This window comes from Lacerta agilis, chromosome 7 (genome assembly GCF_009819535.1).
Source record: "Lacerta agilis isolate rLacAgi1 chromosome 7, rLacAgi1.pri, whole genome shotgun sequence".
Taxonomy (NCBI): Eukaryota; Metazoa; Chordata; class Lepidosauria; order Squamata; family Lacertidae; genus Lacerta; species Lacerta agilis.
Genome location: NC_046318.1, coordinates 30730785 through 30754853, shown reverse-complemented (window position 1 = coordinate 30754853; position 24069 = coordinate 30730785). Strand labels below are relative to the sequence as shown.

Here is a 24069-nt window from a genome sequence, read left to right as displayed (position 1 = left end):
CATGCAGTATTAGCACACTACGATCATATATTCATGGAAGTGTAGACAGAATCATTGAAACATAGACTACTGAGTTGGGAGGGACCCCAAGGGTGATCTAGTCCAACCTGCTACAATGTAGGAATCTTGCCTGTAGCCGTCCCTGCGTGGGCTTGAACCACCAACCTTCTGGTTAACAGCCAGACATACTGACCCATTGTGCCACAGAGATGCCGATAATCTTGAGCATTGTAATTTGAAGACAATTTATGACTAGTGGAACGGGGGACAAGAGGTCTAGCATTATCCTCTATGTGCAGATCGCAAACACAACTGATCGCAAATACCATTTTGATGGCAACCAAGAATGGCAGGATACTGCAGCAGGGTATCCATGAACTGCCATGAGATATCATTACTAGATTCATATAATAAAAGGAACTTAGCTTCTCAAAATCTGGAAACTCTAGTTCTCCAATTTCCTTGGTAATTACCAAATCAGCTGGCTGGGGATGGCAGGAGGCCTATGAGAACTAATGTTAGCAGTCAAGCAAACTTTTCATCTCACCTGTGACACTAAATCCACAACAGCATTAACAAATGACTAATTTGTTCAGAACATTGTTGTAAACAGCTAGAATTCTCTTGATTCAGAGAATGATTCTTCAAAGATGATAATCCAAACATGTTACACACTTGTTTAAAGGAAAACATTACCTACCTTCAAAATATCACTAGTACTGACAAGTTAAACAATGTAATCAATAAAATAAAAAATACTCTGTTATTTTATTAAGAGGACTAAAGGCTTGATTTGAATATTAAAATTTGCTTGAAATGTTTTATTCGTTATCTTTGCTCTTCATTTGTTTCCTAAATTTGTTTCTATTCGAAAACAGAAAGCTATCCATATGCATAAGAAAATAAAGAGTCTAGTTTCAGAATAATAGTTAAAATCATTCTCCTAATTTTTTTTTTGGGTGGAGAAGAATCAATGACACTAAGTGGTTTGCTAGACTGCTGACAAATATGCTCAAGAGGGACCTCAGAGAGCATAAGGAAGTAGCTCAGTTTGTGACTGGAAGGTAATACCAAATGACAGTTCTAATATCATATATAAGGTTTACTGAACTTCTATTCATCTAAACCCCCTAGGTAACATTGTCACACTAATATACTATAGCCTGAAATAGTAGTGACAGTTTCCAAGGACAACAGATACTCAGAAAACGTGGAACACATCCTTCTTTGAGCTAACAGCACTTTACAAAACTGTTTTATCACCTAAAAACTCTGGTTTAACCAATTTCAAGAATAAAACATGGAAAGTATTTATTTTAGCAACACATACATTTTAAAGTGCATTCTGCAATATGCAGACATAAACAATGCTCATAATTCAATTGACCCACACACAATTTAGATATAAAAATGCTATAAATATGAGAAAAAAAACAAGAGGAAACAAACTACCCCAGAATATGATTAATAGTTCTCTTTGACTTAATTGTCCTTCCTTGTATTTGGGAATCCCATTATAGAAAAGTTTTTGTCTCAGGAAGATCTTTGCACAGCAGCTTCTCAGCCAGCAAAGTGAGGAATGTCACATGCACAGCGTGGGAGAAAGTATAACATTGATCTGAATGGCATGGCAGCAATATGCAACTCATTCACCTCACTGGCCATTACTTGGTTCCTTCCCTTTGCACCCACCCCAGGCAATATCATCAGTAGGCAACATCACAACACCATGCCCACCAGTGGCATTCTAAGGGACTGGTCCAGGGGGCTGAGCCCCAAGTACCACCTGACCCTCAGGACTCTGCCCAGATCATGCCCCTCCCCATGTCACACCCCTCACCGGCCCTGCTCCATGGCCTCCTCAACACACACAAACACAGGTATCACACATATATAAAATGCCACATATTAATATGAGCACACACATCACCCTCTGATTTTGTGTGGCTGAAATGTCGCCTATTGTTTAAAGTTAAGAGTCATTTCCCCACCCCCTGGTGCACAGGATGCATCCTTCCCACTTTTATAGGATGCAAGTACCCATTTCCTTGAAGCCACCACACTTCATTATCAGTTGTCCACTACTGCAAGCGACTACACAGAGTGTGCTTAGTCACAGATTCTGGCATGAAAGCATAACTGGCAAAGCTCTTCTTCACCTTTGAAGGCTACATATCCATTTCAAGTAGGCATGTTGAGAACTCGCAAACCCATTTTAATGAGCTGGAGCCAGGCCTGTAAGCACACTTTAGCCGCTAAGGAAAAATATTTGCCTTTTTGCCCCCACAATCTGCAAGTTTTGCTAAAGCACTTACTTTCCCACACATTCAGAGTGCACATTTTCATTTAAACCTTGAACCAGGTTTGTGTGACTTCCAGCACATGCCCTGATTGATACTAAAATTAGCTGGTAAGTCTGTTGTTTGAATATTGATAAATAAATATGCATTAATGCAACACTTAACTCTCTCAGGCTGTGTTATTTATTTTTTTAACTTGAAACACTAATAAAACAACTTTAGTAAGCTTCTTCTGTGTTACAGGAAAAAAAGACAGATGAATAATATTTCTAACCTTCTAAACTTCAACATATTGTCGTTTTCAACCATGCACCACAAATAAGACAGGAAGCAGAAATGTAAACAGGGAGTTTCAACCAAGTTTACATCCTGTGAGTTAGTAGATCTTTGCACAGCACACCGGTAAAGATCACTACAAGCTAATGATGGAAATCAAAGAACAAAAAAAGATGCAGCAAAGGTTTTGCAAAAAAGAAAAACCCTTTTTGGAAAAAGATGCAGCAGAATATGTTCTGAACAATAGAATAATTAAACCAACTTGCACACTGATAAAATGTTGTTTCCTCCAATTCTAAAATGTAAGAAATGTAAAATACTTTGCAGCCTCTTAAAAAAGTGCCTCCTATTGCAATCCATTCTCTTCTGGCCAATTCAAGTCTTGCAACAGATTCAAACCTATTATAGGCTTGGATTATATGTAATCTCTGTGGCAGAGTTGTCACACACAAACCCATCTGTTCAGCTCTAAAATGCAATAGCAACATCTGCAGGTGCTGTATCTCATAAATCACCTGGATTTTATTTTCCATCTCCTACAATTTACCAGATGCTGGCAAGGGAAGTTGAAACAACCTGGCTATGGAACTCTTATACTCTTGAACTTCAGGCATGAGAAGAATACAACATTATTACTGAGTGCATAAAAGGGGGAATAAAGATCAATTAAGAATGTGCACATCAAGGGACCTAAAAAATTGGCCAGGAAACTAACATAAAATAATATTTTGAAGATAAAATGTGTGGAAAGGAGTAAAAACATGCTTGAAGAGCAAACCTGAATGCATCTTTTTCCTCAGTCAGTGATAAAACTGAAGTGGGATTTTATTATTTTGAAAAATGTAGCACAGGCATCGTCTTCATAGAAATGATAATCATGCATTCATTTCTAACACGACAAAAATATTAAAAGGGCAAAAAGTAAAAATAAAAAGCAGTGAAGAACAGATGGTGTTCAGATGGCAACCTCATGCAGCTTGGGTTTGTAAAGTACATACCCAGAAAGGATCTCTTGGGAGGTGTTTTGATTTCTTCATCCTTACTATCTGCAGCTACATTAAAACATTGAAGAGAAAGCAAAGACAAAACAGACTAGTTGACTCCATATAACAGCCAGCCTCTTAATTTGCTCTAAATTAGTTGAGGGTTAGTATATCTTGCTGGTAGTCATGCTGGAAGGATTTGGTTATTTTAGTTCCTGTGCTGTCTACAAGACATTCTCCCCTGGATTTTGAAGCTAGATACAATAATAATTGAGTCACAATGCACTGCTTAAAAAACATCTGAGAAATAATCTGAAATATATATTTACATAAACATATAGAATCCACAGCTTGAGCAAGTATTTAATGCAGTATACACATCAATGCCAAACATGGCTTATGTTGTCTTTTTACACGACTCTTAAAGAAAATTTAACAGAATGTTTCAATATAAGGCTTACGGATGTTAAAGCAGCATGAAAGAGTTTACCCTCAGCATTTTGATAAACATTACTTAGAGATAGATGGCTTGATTGTAAATCAGTGACCATGTACATTGCATGTTCCATGTTCAAACTTCAGTGAGTTACAGAATATTGGGTTCTTTGTTATTTCACTCCACTTGAGATAAACAGTTGCACAGACTTCCTCAGAGTGCTATGAAACCAACAATTACTTAATTTAAACTCTATAGCCATGATTGTGTATATTCTGTGCTTAACACAATTAAATTCTGGGCAGCTACCTAAATTCTGTGTCCTGTAAATTCTGAATTCTGTATAAGTTTTGCAAATCAAGGAATTTAATATGCTTGCAGAGTTTCTGTTAACTTTATTTTGCTTCTTCAAGGGCAACAACAAAATCAATGTTCTAGTCAGCTCCATGGCTGAATTAACCTTGGTTCTACCTGCACACTGGCTAGCCTAACTTTGCATTGTAATACCTGGGCTACAAACACAAACACAAACACACACACACACACACACACTCAGGATACCAAATCTGAACAATTGTACAGCTTTTTTACACTGGGAAACAGTGACCTAGCTAGTACAGGCTAGTCAGTTAAGTGCAAAAACAGACAGACCACAATTAAATATACAGTATGTCTACTCAGAAGCAAGCCTCATTGAGTTCAGTGGGACTTATACCAAGGTAATCATATACAACAGGGGTGGCCAACTTCCAAGAGACTGAGATCTACTCACAGAGTTAAAAACTGGCAGTGATCTATCCCCTTTGGGGGGGTTCAGGTCAAAGTTGTTGAGCTTTTTTTTAGGAAGGATAGCCCCTTTTTTGGGTTCACATAAAAGTTGTTGAGCTTCTTTAGGGAGGAGGAAAGCAACACTGAGCTTTTTTAAAAGAAGGAAAGCCCTTTTTTGGTGGTTCAGGTCATTTTAGGGGTGCAGGGCAAAGAAGTTGAGTTTTTTTAGGGCTGCCAAAGTTTTTTTAGCTTCTTTGGGGGGGAGCCACTGATCTACCAGTGATCTACCGGTAGATCACGATCTACCTGTTGGACATGCCTGATATACAACACTGTAGCCTTTGTGTTTACTACAGCTAGGGGTGCTTCAGGTGTTCATTTTCTTTCTTCCTCTTCCTCTTCTTCTTCTTCTGCAATATAGCAGGCATATCAGAAACTCACAGGGATCAACTGTGATACATTCCAAGATTCAAAGTCTTGAATTTTGAGGAAACAGATGCCAACAGGGTTTTGAAATGGAAGCTCTCTGTACACATTGCTCCAGAAAGTAAAGTATTACCACAAAGGTGAAACAGGAAATGATATTAATTGTGCAAACACAATTAAATGTGCAGGTTCTTATTGTGTAAACAACAATCACTGTAAAGTGTGAGAATCCAATAGAAGCTTTCCTTTAATTGCAAACAGAATTAAACAGAGACATTTTTACTAGGACTGTGACTGGGAAATAAAGAGTTAAACTACCCCTCCTCACCCTTCATGATCCCAAACCTGCTCAGGCTTTCCTATGGCTATTTACATAACAAAAGGCATGCACATTATTTGCATTCACACAATTAACACCACATATAATTTAGCTATAAATCAGCTGGAAGTTGCACTTATATGAGCCCTATGATATTTTTTTGGGTTAGGCTGGACTTGTAAAGAAAATTATTTCCAGAGCAAAAAGGAACCCAGGAGGAGGAATGGCTCTCTAGTCTAGCAATGTTCGCCTGATAACTATATCAATGTGATGGAGAAAATGTGAGGGAGAAACTTTTATTCATCTAATTTGAGCCATGATCCCCAAAAGTCCATACAAAAGCAAAGCAGAAGTTGCTCTCAATTTCAACATTTATTTCCAGCTTCCCAAAGTTATCTTCTTAAAAGATACTTAATTGGAGTTAACAGAAAAGCATCTCTTCCTACTACCTTTCCCTATTCCTCCTGGGGAAAAGGGTACCGGTAGTTCTCCATTATATGCAAAAGAATAAATACAATGAAGGAATACCTTGTGCTGATCACTTCCATGGTGCCAGCATTCAGAAGAGAAGCTCCAAAGGATCCCTCCCCATCTGACCCAAATACAAGCACAGAGAGTGAGTTTTGTGCTACAATATGCTTAATTCTCTCACATTATCTCATAGCATAGAAGGAATCTTGAAACTATTTCATTAGAAAATGTAAATGCCCTAGGCCAAGCAATTAATAAATTAAGGCAGCTATCTTGCATTTTAGGATTGCAGCATTTTCTTTTTTAAGTAAGCATATATTGAAGAATCAAAACAAACTGACAACCAACAAAGACGTGATCAAAACAAATTATAACTACAACCTGGAAAGTATCAGGTTGCTCTTAGGCAGGGGTCCCCAGACTAAGGCCCGTGGGCCAGATATGGCCCACACAAGCCAATTATCCAGCCCCCGCCGACCCCACCCACTCTTACCGGCTCCCCACCTCCGGGGCAGTGTGGCACCGGAAATAGCTTTTGCTCATGCGCAAATGTCATTTCCGGTGCACTTCCAGGTCTGCGAAGGGTCGTGCACATGCGCACAAGCTATTTCCGGTGCCGTGCCATGCCAGAAGTGTGCAGGAAATGATGTTTGTGCATGCGCAAAAGCTATTTCCGGTGCCGTGCCAAAAAAAGCGAGTGTGCACGCGTATGGGCGCACGCTCCCCTGCCCTTCAGCCCGCCGTGCGATCGGTGCCAGAGGAACCGGCCCAATGCGAGGTAAGTTTGGGGACCCCTGCTCTTAGGATTGGAGATCAAAAAGTGAGACCACCCTTCTTCTACAGGCAAAATACCATTTTGTTCTGCAATTAACCCAGAGCTCAACTGAATTAACTTTTGCAACAAAACATGATGCCAGCTACTGAACAGGATTTGGCATATTCATAACAAAGCATTTTTAAAACAAATAACAAATTTACAAAAAAAGCCCATTACCACAAGTCAGGCTGAATGTTCATTTAGTACAGGATTGTTGTTGTTGTTGTTATTTTAAAGACAGTTTTATATAACATGTGCCAAATTACAGTTCAGTAACAAAACAAAACAAAAACCCAACAACAAATGCAGAAGGGAAGGACAGTACATAGGATCACTGGCCAAGGGCTTCAACTAACCTGAAAAGGAGCGCCGTTTTATATTCAGCTCATTTGTCACACGTACTTCAGTGCACAGTTTCAGCATCAGTAACATTGTAATTATCATAATGATGCTCTGCAACAGTAGAGGGGATTCAAAGTGTCTCCCAAACCTGGAAGAAAATATGACATATCAAATCATGAACATTCATTCTGCCAACTTCAACAGAAATAGTCACACACTACACCCTAGGATGCATTGCCACTTGCAAGCTGGACGAAGCTCAGTGGTAGAACAACTGCTTTGCCTGCAGAAGGTCCCAGGTTCAATTCCCAGCATATCTAGGTAGGGCTGGGAGAAACAGCTCTCTGAAACCCTGGAGAGCCAATGCTACTCAATGTAGAATAAGACAAGACAGCTTATTATGTCCCTGCAGCCAAGACAGGGCTACTGCAGCACCAGACAAGAACAGAACATTGCAGCACAATGCTAACCAGGAGTCAGTTCTACTGAGTTTATGGGGTCACTTCCTGGAAAATGCAGGCTGGGTTGCAGCAATAGCCAACTTTAAAAAATATATAAAAAATCCCTCAAAGCAGGACTTTTCAAATGTGGATGTGCACTTCTTTCTATGGGCATATGTTCCACCCAGTGGAGATGTAAAGTTTTTTTCAGGTCCACCCTATGTGTCTCTTTCTGACCAGGCACCAGAGTAAAACCTTCTTGTGGGTTGATTACATTGCAAGCTGCTCAAAGCATGGAAGTCAACAATGTTAACTTTTACAATCAATTTGCAAAATACAGTGAGTAAAAGTAGAAAAGCATTTTGAGGATACTAATTTTGTTAAAACAACCCCATAGAAACAACCCCAGGAAACAATCCCATAGAAGTTGCTTAGCAGGGTGGCTATCCTTTGCGTTAACTAAAGGATTCTTTGCCGTGTTGGAAACTCCCATTGTTCTAGGCGCATTTTGTGACTGGGAATTTCATTAGCGTGAGCAGTTTCTGAGCTCTGGACGCAGTAGTGCGCCTAAGATTTCAGATTAAAACTGCAGAGTGGAAGGAAAGGAGGCCTTTTTCTGCCTACCCACTTCCAGTTACTCTCTGAAGACTGGAGAAGAGACCCTCTTAAGAATATTAGGGGGGTGGGCAGGGGAAGGACTAGACCATGTGGGAAATGAACATAATATTTTAGCTGCAGTTCATTCATTTTTAGCTTTGTATTCCTGTTATAAAAAAGTGCGCCTAGACATTCCATTGTTGCACCCATAACCTAGGTTTAAGGTGCCATTTAGCTCCTAGCTTTCCTATGTCAGCTTCTAACACTGATTCATTGGAGTAATGGTGAAATCGGAGGATTTTTGAGGATATTTAAAGTGAAATGGTTGAGATTATGTGGACATGACTGCCTTTCTTATGTGCTTCTTGGGGTCACATGATACAAATGAAGTTATGTAGGGGTAGTACTTCATCTTCTCAAGAACTGCTTTTAACAAGAAGAATGCTTTCCCGTAAGTTTAAACTGATGTAGAATTCAGTCTTCTCTCTTGAAAACCACTAGAGGGAGATATCTTCACTTCCTAAGCTTTAAAAATAATAATTGAAAGACTCACTGTAGGAACAACTAACTTCCAAAAGATTATCTTAAATATGATGTTCACAAATCTTCTAGTACTTTGAGAGGACTTGCTAGAAATGATATGTTTATGAACAGTGTCGCTTCTGTAAGCAAGTTTAGAGGATGGTAGGAGGAACAATTGGTTGTGTGGCAGATGAGGAGGCTGAAGACTGGTAAGAAGGCCTAGGATGTAAAAGAAAATAAAATAAAAAGGTAAGGGACAGGGGTCCAGAGTTAGGGTAGCTGAGAAAAAGAGCCATAGCAACAGTAGGCTAAAAATAGGCAGCTGTGTATCTTCAATAAGTATTATTGAGGGCCAAGCAAAAATTAATTTAGGAAGCATAGGATATCAACTAAGAGTGAAATTAAGAAACAAGCCATCCAAAATAAATTAATTTACCACTGTCTTTTAGCTATTTTTCCTGTGGATCAGGATTTGGATATCAGCCAAATTTTACTGGATAGTCTACCTTTTATGACTGCATTAAATCCTAATCATAAAACCTGGGCATGACCTTCAATAAGAACTGGCTGCTATCCAAATTCTTCCTGAATTGCATAGAAGCCTCCATAATCCCCTAATAAATCTCATGGGTAAGCACATGCAAAATTGAAGGGTTATAAAAGAACAAAAGCTTTATCATTCGCTGACTATTCCGAAGACTATTGGGTCTGCAATATTTGCAGTTCTACGTATATTGCAGTTAGTGCCATTTTAATGTGTTTCACCATCCTAAATTCAGTTATGGCCTATGGCCAAAAGGCAAATGAACTGTAGGAAACATATGCCTGAAAATTGGAGGCTCCCACTTTCAACTTACCGGTAATTTTTTAAAGGAGTCTTAAATCATAACAATCGCCCTTCTCCATAAAACCCTCTATTATCCTATGCTAATTCCATTTACTTTCTGTCATTATCACACCCTCTATTATGTAGACATGTAGCAGGCACTAGCACAGGGGTGAGAAACATCCAGTTCACAGGCCTAATTAGAGACAGCACAGGTCCCCATTTGACAGAGTTTTCCACGCCACACTTGTTCCTGATTGTGAACTAGCAAGGGAGCTTTGTTGCCACCACCAATCAGGTGATAGATGCAGACTTCAAGCCTGCTGAGGTTGGCTGAGCTACCTGAACTCTCCACGGGGGGGGGGGGAGTTTAAATCCATTTTAACTTATTAAGCTACTGGGGGCCTGATTTATCTCTACTGAAATGGAAGGGAATGTAACACTACTTTGGTCCTATGGATAGTGGACTAAAAGTACCATCAGGCCAAGCCTGCATGGCCAACAGTGATTGGATCTGGAGTTCGAAATCATCTAAAAAGTCATCAGTTCTGATCCCTGGTGGCTTTCAGAGTGGGCTTTCAGAGTGTAACTGGAGTCCACTCTTATCTCCACCAATTTGTCAAAATTATACCACTTAGAGGTCTAGTAGACACTATTTTATTTATTTAACAAAGTTTATATACTGCTTGATTATAAAACCACTAAGCAGTTTACAAGTATATAAACTTAGTAAATAAATACCGTATATACTCGAGTATAAGTCGACCCAAACATAAGCCGAGGCACCTAATTTCCCTACAAAAATGTGGGAAATCTTATTGACTCAAGTATAAGCCGGTTTACCTTTGCCACTGTGGTAGAGGAGGAACGAGCAGCCCAAAGCAGCCCTTTGGGCTGCTCCTTCCTCTTCCTCCTTTGCTGCTGTGGAGCTCACCCCGTCGCAGGGTTTCGAATCGCCATTCTTCTGATCAGCAAGCCCTAGGGCTCTGTGGTTTAACTCACAGCGCAATGTTCCCTTGTGTTATACAGAGAAGGCTCAGATCCTGTCCTGTTTAAGCAGGAGCCAGGGAAAGTGAGCACCTGTGGGGTTTTAATACCTCCTTAACTGATAGGCTTTCTGCCTTCTGGGGTCTAAAGTTTGCATTTATGTGAGCAGTTCAGGAATGGAACAAGCTGCCTGGGGAGAGTAAAGAACCACCGTTCTTGTACACTTCTTAAGGAATGGTTGACTTGAGTATAAGCCGAGGGCAGCTTTTAAAGCACAAAAAGTGTGCTGAAAAACTAGGCTTATACTCAAGTATATATGGTAAATGAATGGTGGGAAAACCTTAGAATTTTGTCTCCATTATAAATTCAATTTTTATGCTGCTGCAAAACTTCAGAAACACTGTAGTAGTAGTTTATTGAGCTAGGTGCTCTCTTCAACACAAGAGATTTAACATTTTCCCAGTTAAAGTTATGGTGGGAAATGTATCTCAGCAGTTTTGCTGTTAGACAATATTTTTCTGTTTAAAAAACCCCTGAATCCAATTGTGGTCTTTCTTTCCAGCTAGAATTTAGAAGGTCCAGTGAACCCCAGAGCAGATGAATACTGTTGAAATAAAAAAGTGTCAGAGAGTTAACCTTGGATCTCTGCTGCTTCTCCTAACCCTTCCTTGTGTCCTTCCACCCCACTCAATATTCCTGAGATGTCTTTAAATATTGCAAACTTCTATTTCTATGCTTTGTTCTTTTAAGCCTAATTTACACTATGGCACCTAATGCTGAGACATTTCACTATAATATTATTAATGAAAAAAATATTATTTTTAGCTTTGACCCAGAAATTCTTAATAAGCAAGACATTTCATTACCCTTGGGTGGCCTCAGTCAATTTTTTTGCAATTTCCCAGATGTCAGTATGTGACCTAGATCTCTCTCTCTCTCTCTCTCTCTCTCACACACACACACACTGCTGAGAAGCAACATGAGTTTTCCCATCCTTTGACAAATCTGTCTTGCCCACCCATGAATAAATTATAAATATGGAATGTGAAACCAAAATGTCACCCCTCCCGGAAGAATGGGATATATGAGTAATATCTTCTCCCTACCACTACCAAACTGACTCTACTTGGCTTCTTCTTTGCTCACTCATATTATTTTTTTCTTGAAGACCTGTCATAAATCAACCTTGCCCCACTGACTTTTAAAATAAGCATAGCTGGGAGCAGTTTGGCTGCTCAGATTGCATTGCCTGTCTCCCAGTCACTGCTGTAGAGAGATGCTGGAAGATGCTTCTGACAGGCCAGACAATACCTCTTGCCTGAAGTCTGCCTCTATGTCTTATCAAACCCCACTTCCCCAAACTTGGGTGGGTGGGTGGGTTTTTAATTCATTATGGCTCTTTGCCTTCTCTTTCCTATAAACCTTTTCCTAAATTCCGCCCTAAATTTCTTCCCAGTCCTGTTTGTTTGTTTCCTTCCAGCCTATCTGCCCTAGTTTCATTAAATCTCTGCAACCAAAACTTAATTCACCTCAGGTCCTGCAGCAATAAATGCTGCTCTTGTTACAGCAAGCATCCCATACCTTTTTCTCTCTTTTTTGCCTCTCCAACAAGTTCCTGGGGAGCAAAGTTTACATCCTCCTCTCTACAGCTTGAGCCTTTTTTTTTAGACTTCCCAAAAGTTTCCCCTTATCACCATTATGCCAAACCAGTTAATTTGTGGAGGGAAAGTTAGGTCAATGTGACACATTTTTAACTGCAACGCAGGTCTTTCAAACAAACTCCGTGAAAGTTTTTAGATTGAGTTCATAGCATTACTAATAATCAATTAAGATGCAATTTCCATCAGCATCAGAAGTTCTATAATTTAAGCATGAACATCATAACTTGGCTCAGACAGAGCAGAGTGCAAGACTTTTAATCTCATGTTTGTGGGTTCAAGCCTCACGTCAGGCAAAAGATTCCTGCATTGGAGGAGGTTGGACTAGATGATCCTTATGGTCCCTTCCAACTCTATGATTCTATGAAACAGAAATACTGTAAATACATCTATGAAATTTTGGCCATTAGTAGAAGCATAGCAGAAGCATAACCACACAACGGATTACAACTAACTATTGTGCTGATTAAATGCCAGTTTATGCTGATTCAAGTAGCAAAGCTTTCTCTGTCATCACTGAACTCTCAACAACTTTTAAACAGGGAAAGGTATAAGTGAAAATCCAGTTACAATTCCACAAGTTTAAAGAGTGACTAATGAGTTAACATTTTTTACCTACAACATACAACACTAAAAAGCTAACAGCATCCATCTTATTCCCCTTCAGGCAACAGAAGATGAATTTGGACAGTGGCCAATCCTCTGAAGGTCGGGTGCAGGATTTACAGTGCAATCCAATGCAATCAACATAGAAGAATACTCTTCAGTAACATTGGCTTGTGTCCAAATTCCTGGTTTCACATTACATCCATGAGCTATAGCAATCCAACCTAAATGGCCATCCATAAACAAATTAAAATTGGGGGATGTGTTATTTCCCCAAGATTCATGGAACAATAAATAAATAGTTTGGTTGCAGTGATAAAAATAAGACTTTGACATGAGGAAAACACTCAATAATAAGATGATGAGAGTGCACTAACCAGGACCAGAGTGATGGTGGAGAAATACTGGCATAGAGGTAAAACAGACTTAAGGTTCCAAACTCCCTAAGCCCAGTGTTCATTTGACATTAAGATCAAATATTGAAATTGTACATTACAATAATCCTAGGGCAAACCCAGTTACCAAACCCAGCACTAAATTGTTACCACTCTACACACAAATGCCTATCCACTTTACTGTATTTGCCACAGACAAGTATGGCTCACCCCTTATCAAAATGAAATGGGACTGTTTATTTCCTGTGTCTTTTCTCACGTTTCCCAGAACTTAGAACAAACACCATAGCTATCCTTTAATAGGGGGCAAGGGCAGGGAGCAGCGGGGACATTTTAAAAATACAGATGCATTGTCCAACACTGCATCAGAAGAGTATGATTAGTTGTTTGACCTTGTGTGAGGGTGGCAAGAGCAGTATAAGGGCTCAAAAGAGGTCCCCAGAATGTGCTTCTTATACAGTATTTATTTAATACACTGCTGACTGTCACCTTGAAGCACCTACCTCTAACATAGAACAATACCTGCTAGGAGTCACATAGCTATAAAAATAAAGATGGGAATTCAGATGTCTGTGAAAAAAAGTTTAGAGGACATGAAGTTTAAACTACTGTACTTGTTTTTGTATCTCTTGAAAACAGCAGAACCACATACTACTATCCCAGAAAAACAGGAGTTAGAAATGATTTGTAAATATTAGATTTGTGACAGAAATATTACATTATAACATTATTTTCCCAGAGAGGTGGCTGTGTTAATTTGCTGTAGCAAAAACAAAAACATTTTGTGAAGCCTTAAAGATTACCAAATTTATAATGACACAAGCTTCTGTGAAGTAAAGTCCACGTAATCAGATGATTCTTCTTATGTTTCCTTTGTGGTAGGAACTTTCCTGGTTTATGATGTTTACATTTTATGCAGGTATAAAGAGTCAATGTTCCAAATAAAAACGTAACTAAACAAATAAACCAAAGCAGTAAAGAAACATAAGGCTAGAAGAAAAAAAAATGCCATGTGTTATAGTGTTACCCTATAAGGGTAACAATAGAACCAAGTAGCATGTCAAAGCAATGGTTGGACCCAATGACAAAATATTCTTTCACTATACAAGTGGTACCTCGGGTTAAGAACTTAATTCATTCTGGAGGTCTGTTCTTAACCTGAAACTGTTCTTAACCTGAGCTACCACTTTAGCTAATGGGGCCTCCCGCTACCGCCGCACCACACCACGCGATTTCTGTTCTCATTCTGAAGCAAAGTTCTTAACCCGAGGTACTACTTCTGGGTTAGCGGAGTCTGTAACCTGAAGCATCTGTAACCCGAGGTACCACTGTACTGTAAAATATGTTAACTTGCAATAGCTATTTGAGACATTTCAGAGTGACATGCAGTACACATCTAGCTAGCTATGGCTTTTCAAGGAAAAGTTTGCAGACATAGGAAATAATCCAAGAGAGTCTTGCAAAGAGTGAATCAAACACGGTGGGTTTGTTTGTGTATCTCTATATCCAACAAGTTACTGTAAATATCTCAAGTGCCTAATCCCAAGTGGTGCATGGGCAGAATAAACATTTTATATAAACAAATAATAAAATACTGTTACAAAACCATGAAGCTGAATGATAATCAAGCTAACCTATGCACTTTTCACTTCAGTTATAACCACTGGTGGGGAAAGGCAGCAACAACACCAGATTTGCCAGTTGCACTCATTGCTCCAATTAACTATACCAGCCTTCTTCAACTTGCTGCCCTCCAGGTGTTGTTGGACTACAACTCCCATCAACCCTCACTCCTGGGTCGAGCTGGCTGGGGCCAATGGGAGTTGTAATATAAATATCTGGAGGGTATCAGGATGGGAAAGGCCGACTTCCACAACTGACCTCTATTATTTAGAAATTAGGAAGTTTAGGATCTTGATACAAGAAAGCTATGTGGAGCAATCTTCTTTGAGGTTGATGGGTGGGGCTTCAGTCAACTACCCTCTGTCTCTTCCTCAAACTGAACTTCTCATAAAATGTGTTGTTGGTTAGGGATAGCACCCAAAGTTAATTATATTTTATTATGAAGCAAAGTTCACCATATAAAGGAATGGTTTTGCTCTCTTTAATACTGGAGCCCATTTTGACACCTGCATAGTAAGAGCAGAAAAGTGGGAAATGTTTTAAGAACAGTAGGAGGGCAACAGATTGCACACATGAATATTGTAGCTCAGAAGATTTCTACAATAAATGACTAAACAGATCAACTGTTAGAGGACAGCCTCAAGATTTACTGTGTTGCTTATAAGCATAACCTTATAATAGTTGTGCCAAAAAATTCACATTCCATGGACTCTAGCCATAACTGGAACAGTAGAAAGCAAAGCAAGAATCTATTTTGGGAACACAGTGCAAAGCAACACAAAATTAAAAATTAGGAAGACAAATCTCTTCAGCTCCAGACCCTCAATCACTTACATAAAGAATCCTATGGATTAGATCCATACCAGGGCTGTAATCTACACCACACTTACCTGGGAGTAAGCCCTATTTAATTCATAGGACTCACACTAATAAGACATAGTTGGGCTTTTAGCTTTAGCCATGCCTACAGTAAATCCACTGAACTCAGTAAGCATGATTAAGTCTGGATCCAACCAACCCTATGTTTGCAGCCAAATGGATAACAACACAAAGAGGGTATACTTGGGCAACATAAAGCATGCTGTGACTCACATGGATAGCAAGAAATCTGTGAAACTATTTCTAACTCAATATTCTGTTTATTTTATTCCCCCATTGTAAGTTTTACTTAAAAATAGTCTCCCTCCCTCCCTCTCTCTCTGTGTGTGTAATTAAAGTTTTCAGATTGGGAATCAAAATAGATTTTTCCATAATATTTTACTCTTTCTGCTGTTGTATTACTGACAGCCAATGTGCTGCAGTTGAGAGTGCATTGGGCTTGGGACCTAGAATCAAATCTAGGATGGATCCTTCTTCTACTTCAGTTTTCCATTACCAATGTAGAATTTATGAATGATAATCCACAAAGCTGTTCACAATCAGCCACCGAGTAAAATAATTGTGATCTTCAAGCAGATTTCATGTTCCTTCTGCAAATATTTTTTGTGATATCTAAATGGCACTTATTCCCTTCATGCTCTCTGGTTTAAAAGTGCTGATTAGCCTTTGCAACACATTTAACTATCCACTTTGAAACTAGAACCTTATTACATTGTTTGCCAGTTTCATCTTCCAGAATTGGCTGAGGCACCACCTGAGATTAAAAGGCTCCATAGTAGACTTCAAGGTCTGTTGTGGAAGTGACATTATTGGTTTGGTTTTGCTTTATTATGTACTTTGTATTCTCATTTTGTATTTTTCTGTTGTGAACCACAATGGGATACAAATGTAATAAATAAGATTTTTTAATTTATGTTTATACCTTGCTCTATTTTGACAGCATGCACAGCCTTCAACTGTATGAAAATTCATGTAGTAATACAGCTTAAAGAATCCCCTCCCTCAAATGTGGGTCTGTCTCCAACTCCAATATAAATTTGAGATGTGGCGTCTTAATTTAAAACAAAGACCCACAGGAACCAAAACTTTTACTTTCACTCAGAGGGAGTTTACTATACTAGAATTTGACACTACAGTAAAAACATATTTCATCATCAACATCCAGAAACTCAAGAATAGAGAAAACATTCAAAGTGGTACAAGAGTCAACTTACCAGAAGAGTATCCTTAAAATGTTTGCAACTAATAACACTAAACACACGTAGGTTGAAAAGCCCTCTGCATTCTGTGTCCTTTTAATATCTCGGTATTGTGGGATGTATGGCACCACACCTCCAAACACCATGGCTGCAGATGCACCCCAGGATATCAGCTGCTGAATCGGAGCCACTAGCCACTCCCAGCCATCCGCCTCCATGATGGGCAATATGAAGTCCCTTAACATCAGGGCAGCTGCTGCAAAGGGATCCCCCTTTTACTTCTTCCTCAGGCTTTATTGGCTTTTATTCATATCTAATCAATCTGTCACTCCATGTGTCCTTCTTTATGCAGCCCTAACAAACAAACAAACAAACAAACAAAAACCAAAGATAAAATCTCAAACTTCTACTTGTGTCGAAAATGATCTCCTGTTACCACAAGTTGGGCAAATCACAAAGCACCACAGAAAGTCACCCAGTGCCTTTTCTTGTTCAACAATGGATTGGTTGAGTGCCAAGACTGTGGAAGTCTAGCATCCCTAGAAATAAAATTCTCTCAGAAGGGTGTATATAAAGATGCACACACGGTCACTATAGGCTTTTCGGAAAATAAAGACTGCTCATTCATTATGCTACTGGTTTCAACACATTAAAGGTAAAGGGACCCCTGACCATTAGGTCCAGTCGTGTCCGATTCTGGGGTTGCAGTGCTCATCTCGCGTTACTGGCCGAGGGAGCCGGCGTACAGCTTCCGGGTCATGTGGCCAGCATGACAAAGCCGCTTCTGGCGAACCAGAGCAGCGCACGGAAACGCCGTTTGCCTTCCTGCCGGAGCGGTACCTATTTATCTACTTGCACTTTGACGTGCTTAAAGTAATGTAGTTATGGGGTCTTCAGGCTACTCCACAACAATACAGCAGGCAATATGACTCTGCAAGTTATTTGGCATGCTCCATTGCTCCATTATTATTTACAGAAATAACATGTCTTTCAGGGGCTAGGATAACCGCTTAAGATAACTACTGCAGAAACCATACTCAAAGCAGAGAGTTCTTCAATGAGTTGCTTCTCTGTGGTTAAGAATGACTGTGTTTACATCCAGGCCTTCAAGTTCCATCTCTTTCGGTATTACCAAACACACATCTGCACATATTTTCCCCACCCCAACTGAAGATAACATGACACAACTTATGTGGAAAGCATTTTGTGAATGGCTCAATACATTTTCAAGTTGTGAGTGAATGCTTGTCAGCAGGTCATTTCACTGGATTTTTGCCATAAAGTATTGTTATGACCTGCACCATTGAACCATGAGTAAAATCAGCTCAATTGGAACAAATCTCATCAGGAATAGTTATGTGATTCAGACCAACATCTACTTGACAACATAGGGATGAAGGAGCACATGAATGAGGTTTAGAGAGATGACACCTAATAAAATGAATGTGGATGGCCTAATTTTCATCAGCTGTTTGGTAATAAATATTTTATAGCACCCTTACAAAATAAACAATTAAGATATTGACAGTCTTTGTGAGTTTTAGTTTCCTGTTTTTTTCCTAAGCAAAGTAATAATCTAGAAAAATGTTTTTGGATTACGCACACCTATCACTGCTGCTATCATCTTTGCAGAGGCATTTCCTCCTCTGTGTGAGAAGAGGGTACCGGTATTTCTGTTAGAAGGCAACACTTGCCAGCTGCACTTTTATAACTAGTTGATTTTTTTTCTTTAAAATCAATTAAAATCTGCTGCCCAATAAACTGGGAGCACGTTCTGGAAAGTCGCATGAAATCAATTATCAATTTTATGTCTTAAAAATCTGATTAGCCCACTAACTGCTTGTATGGTGTAAAGACCATGGAGAAAGGAAAGGGAAGTGATGGCATTAACAAAAAAAAACCCAAAAAGAGAGAGAAGAGAGAATCCCAAGAAGTTATAGTAAAAAGAGAAACCAGATGAAGGAAATGAAAAAGGCATGTCAGGTGCTACCGAGTATGGCTTGACTAAGTTGCACAGGAATGGCTGGGGCAGCTCTTCCACATTCTATTTTTGAGGGAACTTTGCAGACTTCGCATATATCCTACTGAGCCTACATGATCAACTGTGAACTGCTGGGAAATTAAATGACTGAGACTCCCGCACAGCTGAGCCATCTGAGCCTCCAGAGAACAGGCAGGGTTTGGGGACACTGGCCGTAGCCTTCACAGGAAGAGCCTTAAAACAGTTCGGGAAAGGAGGGGAAACTTTTTGGAGAGAGACATGATTCGCTTATCCCGAAGTAACTGCCTGCCTTTTGAATGGCAGCCTCCTGTTCTAGCACAAAGCAACCGTTCCCTCATACTCATCCTAGCAACTCTACCAAACTCTCCCCGCCCCCGCCGCAAAAGAAAAAAAGAAAAAGGAGCTCTGCGCGAGCTCCCCAACAGGCATAAAGTGCTGTGGGACGTGACCTCTCGCAGCCTCCATCTCCCCCCGCCTCACCTCTGCTCTCGCCTCCCCTTATCAGGAGCAGTTACGCCGCCGAGGGCCCCTTGCACCGAAACCCGCGCATCTCCTCCTCTTCCTGCGGCTGCCTGAGGGAGCAGCGCCGGCGGCGACCGACCTTCCTCCTCCTCCCCCACCCCCGCGCGCCACTCTTCCGGCCCCCTGCCCGGCCGCGACGCCTCCCCAGATGCAGCAGCTCGCGCCTCCGCCGCTGTGCAGCTTCTTTTTTGCCGCTGCTCTTTCTGAGCGGTTGGCGACAATAAGCAGGAGCGCTCAGCAGCGAGGGAATCGGCCCTGCCTATGTTACGTCACGACAGGCAGCAGCGCCTCCGTCAATGGGAGGAACCGCCCCGCGCTCCCGGCCCCGCGACTCCTGGGTCCTAGCGAGGGACGCGTCCACGACGATTTGGAGAAGCGGGCAAGAGGAAGCGACGTCCCAGTTTGTCTTTTCGAGAACGGGCACTCCCCCCCCCTTTTTTTTTGCGCCAGAGTGTGTTTGGTGGAAAAAGTGTTTTTTTTCGCAGAGCAGCATCAAGGAAGGTGTTGCTAAAAGGCTTTTCAAATGACGTCATCCTCGCCAAAGCAACAGCAGAGAACTTGCTATTTTTAACTACTGGTAAAAAGTAACTGCTGGTCCGTCCGTCCGTCCCCAATCAATTATCATTTTTTATGCACTGTATGTAAATTCTTGTCTCGAACAGGATTTGTGATGACCTTTCAAGCAGATTACTTACGTTATTAGTAGTAGTATTTATTCCCTTTTTTATATTCAAGGTTGCTTTTAACCAAAGTAGAATTCAGAGTTATAAAATGCCAAAACGTCAATAAAACCAGCTCTCTAAAACAGGGCTGGGGATTGGGGAACTTGTGGTCCCCCAGGCATTGTTCTGAGTCCTTGTAGGAAATGTAAAGCTCTGGAGTGTTACTGATACAGTATTCCTCAGAGATTACTTCACAATTACTGTTTTGTGTGCATGTATACTCTATTCTCACATGGTTGCTGAAAGGGTCATATCTAAAAAGGAGGTTCCGTTCCAGCTCCCAAAGCAAATCCAGGCTACAGTACAATCCCAAGTACATTTATTCAGAAGAACCGAGTGCAACGGCCGGGATAACAACCTTTATGTTAATACAGTAATAGTAATGTGGCTGTGCAGAGGCACCCCTCCAAAAACCTCTGCTACTGTGGAGGCTCCTGAAGCACTTAGTGAAAGTATGGATGGCTAGGAAGCTACTGGTGGTGGAAGTCCTGCCAATTATAGCCAGTGTAAGACCACAAAACTGCAGTGTTGCAGATAGTGGAGCAGGACCAGCCATGGATCAGCTGAAGCTGAATCCTAAACTACTCCATTTAAAGATTAGAGGCTTGAGACAGGCTCCTCTGCTACATCAGCCTTGAGCTGGTGCAGCAAAACAAAAAATCATAGAATTGTAGAGTTGGAACAGACCATGGTGGTCTCTCATGCAACTCAGTAAATATATGTAATGGGTAGGCAACCTAAGGCCCGTAGACCGGATGAGGCCCAATTGCCTTCTCAATCTGGCCCGCGTATGGTCTGGGAATCAGCATGTTTTTACATGAGTAGAATGTGTCCTTTTATTTACGGTAAAATGCATCTCTGGGTTATTTGTGGGGCCTGCCTGGTGTTTTTACATGAGTAGAATGTGTGCTTTTATTTAAAATGCATCTCTGGGTCATTTGTGGGGCACAGGAATTTATTCATCATCCCCCCCCCAAAAAAAATATAGTCCGGCCCACCACATGGTCCTGCCTATGGCTGAAAAGGGTTGCTGACCCCTGATATATAAGAAATAGTCAAAACAAAAAAACAAAAACAAAAATTCATTCCAGTAGCACCTTAGAGACCAACTTAGTTTGTTCTTGGTATGAGCTTTAGTGTGCATGCACACTTCTTCAGAAATAGGTTACTGATATATTGATAGCAAAGTAATACCAGACACCTGAAAATGATCTAGAATGTGCCTTGTATTTTATTTTAAAGTGATCTGTGATATTTCATGCAACTCAGTTATAAGCTAAATTACAGTCAAGGGGTCAGAGAAACCTTTGTTCCATAAATAGCTTTTCTATGTCAGCTTAAGTAACAGCATATACTTCACAGTTGCTAGAGGTCACACATCTCATGTGGCACTCATCATGCATCTTGTTCTAGCACTCACTTGCTCATATCACAGACTGACTATAATGAATCCCATGCAGTTCTTCTTAATGGCTATGATGGAAGCTAGCTTCAACCAGTCACATAGAACTGTGGGAATATGTTTTGTAGGTGCCTTTGCACCTGGTTATTTATGTTTATTTATGTTTGTTTATGCTTACTTGATGATATCCTTCCGCCTTGGAAGGAAGGGTAAAAAAGGATCCGACAGGCAGTTCACTGCATGGATCCCTCTGCGGGTAAAAAAGGCTCCAACTTTAAATAAGGTAACGGTTGTTAGTCTTCTTCCCACCTAAACTTAGCACGGTAACAGGATTGCAATTGGTTGTTATGCTTGTTATGACGTTGGTTGATCTTCTAATATATAGTGGCCGCTCCCTGTTTGTGGTGTGGAGAAAGCGCGAGGCAAGCCGAGTAAGAACATCGTTGTGTGGCAAGCACAGATAGAAAGAGAAACTGAAACCAACCACGCAGGGTAGCAGCAGGCTTCTTCACCAGACTGCAGTCTCTGTCGTATTTATTTCATTTTTGTTTTTACTTTAAAACCTTTTATTTGGCCGTCTAGTTTTTGGCCACCTTTTGGTTTAGTTATTCTTATTTTCCGGAACAACTTCAAACTCACAGACGCTCGCAGAAGACTCACGAGGCATCAACAATCCGAACTCACAAGCTCAACCTTCAGATTCCAGCCAGCGGACCCTTTTTCACGGCGCGGTGGGAGCAGGGCTCCAGAATTATCGGCCGTCCCATCCGCAGGCTGGCCCCATAGCTGGTGCCCGCAAGGCATCAGCTATCCCCACATAGAACCATCTACCTCCCTTTATTTTCTTTTATCAAACCGTGCATGAACAAGGAAACAATGTCTTGCTGGAACTGATTATCTACAGGAGAGGAAGGCAGGAGATGAACCCCCATTGTTCAGCCTGGACACTGGGTCGGCAGCGCAGAGGCACCCTCTTGGGGGCGGGGCGTCATGACATCATGACGGCGGAGACTGCGCATGCGCGTAAGTGCCGTGCATGCCCAGTCCATCCAGGCCGGTGCTGCTGCTCCCACGGCAACCAGGCGAGCCACCGAGCAAACGGCGGGGAGTGGGGCTGCCCCGTCCATCCGTAAAGTAGTATGGACGGGTGCCGGGCGGCGGGGCTCAGTTTGGGGAGGGGTCGTCGAGTGCCACCCCCCGTCCCCTGGAACCCAGGGCAACCCACCCCCTACACCCCGCCCTTCCTACGCCACTGGGAAAGCTGCAGTCCCTGCCCCACCAGGAAGAAACTGTAGCAAGAGAAATACCATTCCATCTTCAATCATACTCCCATCTCACCTATCCTTCCATTACTATTGGATGCCATCTTCAGTTCTCACATCTCAATTGCCAATCGTCAACTTTTCCCCTTATCTTTTGTCATGTCTAACCAACATGGACAGGGGACTTTATAACTATACTGCCCAGCATACGCCTGACCAAAATAAAACACAAATCATATCAAGAAAATGGCAGTCTTTGGTCTATAGCTCAGCAACCTATGGGACTCCCTACCTGAGCTATGGTGTTCTGTGTGGCACTGGACCAGTTAATAATGAATCTAGAAATGCAGTTGAGATTAATATGATAAAGTTTAAACAACACATACACACGTAAACATCAATAATAATCTTTGTAATCTTTGTAAATACAGTACGGATATATTCAGTCAGGTATCCGTTTATCCAGTTGTTGTTTTTTTGGATGATTCCCAGAAAGCTCAAAGAAAAACAGTCACAATCTACAGTACTAGTATAACTTGTTCTGCCGGTCTCTCTCACATATTTTTCTCAGCAAGTGCAAGCCATCTGTGTACTCAAGAGTGAGTAGGAACATTTGAGAGTACATCTCAACCTTAATTATGGTTGTCAGACACTCCTTATTTAAATAATTCCTCATTGACAACTTCACAGAGATATGTGGCCCGCGTTTCCTTCCAAATTTTATGGTCAGGATCTCAAGAACTGTGAAACAAGTTCTGCCAGTCCAGCAGGGCTTTTGACTTGTTTTCTCTATTACCGCGTAGTTTTTCCCTGCCAGATGACAGCTAGCTATTGAAACTGAGGGGCGCCATTGAGGCTCCCAGCCTTTGTGTGTGTGTGTGTGTGTGTGTGTGTGTGTGTTTATGTGTTTATGCAAAGGGGGGGGGGCAAACTGGGTCTTTGACCCAGGTGAAATAAAGTCTCGTTTCGCCTGGGACATGCGTGGTGCACATATACAGTGGGACATACAGAAACTTAAATAATGATGAAATGACCATACTTACCAGGATTATATCTCCTCTCCCTTGCTTTCTTGATGTTATGTGCTTTCTTATTAATTAAAAAGTATTTTCTTTCTTTTTTTCTAATAGAAAAGTTCTCTCTTCTTGTTTTTACTATATTTGATGGGGAAGGGGGTTTGTGTTCAGAGCCACATGAGGGAGGGAATACTCTATATACATGAATACGGTGGTTTTTCTGGGGGTACGCATACCCTTAAACATTTTGTGAATATAAGTTTGGCCTCATTG

The 24069-nt window shown here is 40.9% G+C and overlaps 1 protein-coding gene across 2 annotated transcripts in view; it reads right to left on the bottom strand.

The window, feature by feature from the left end:
* The window catches only part of SLC66A2 (solute carrier family 66 member 2), a 53884-nt gene extending 34380 nt beyond the window's left edge, over positions 1 to 19504 (bottom strand). The window contains exons 1-4 of one of the 2 annotated variants that reach the window (XM_033154757.1): positions 19353 to 19504; positions 16886 to 17224; positions 7153 to 7286; positions 3575 to 3628 (exon numbers count right to left, since the gene is read on the bottom strand). In XM_033154757.1, the coding sequence (XP_033010648.1) occupies positions 3575 to 3628; positions 7153 to 7286; positions 16886 to 17115 (418 nt within the window). In that variant the 5' untranslated portion in view covers positions 17116 to 17224; positions 19353 to 19504. The remainder of the gene's footprint in view (positions 1 to 3574; positions 3629 to 7152; positions 7287 to 16885; positions 17225 to 19352) is intronic. The other variant, XM_033154758.1, reaches the window with a different exon arrangement.
* Between the last annotated feature and the right edge of the window lie 4565 nt (positions 19505 to 24069).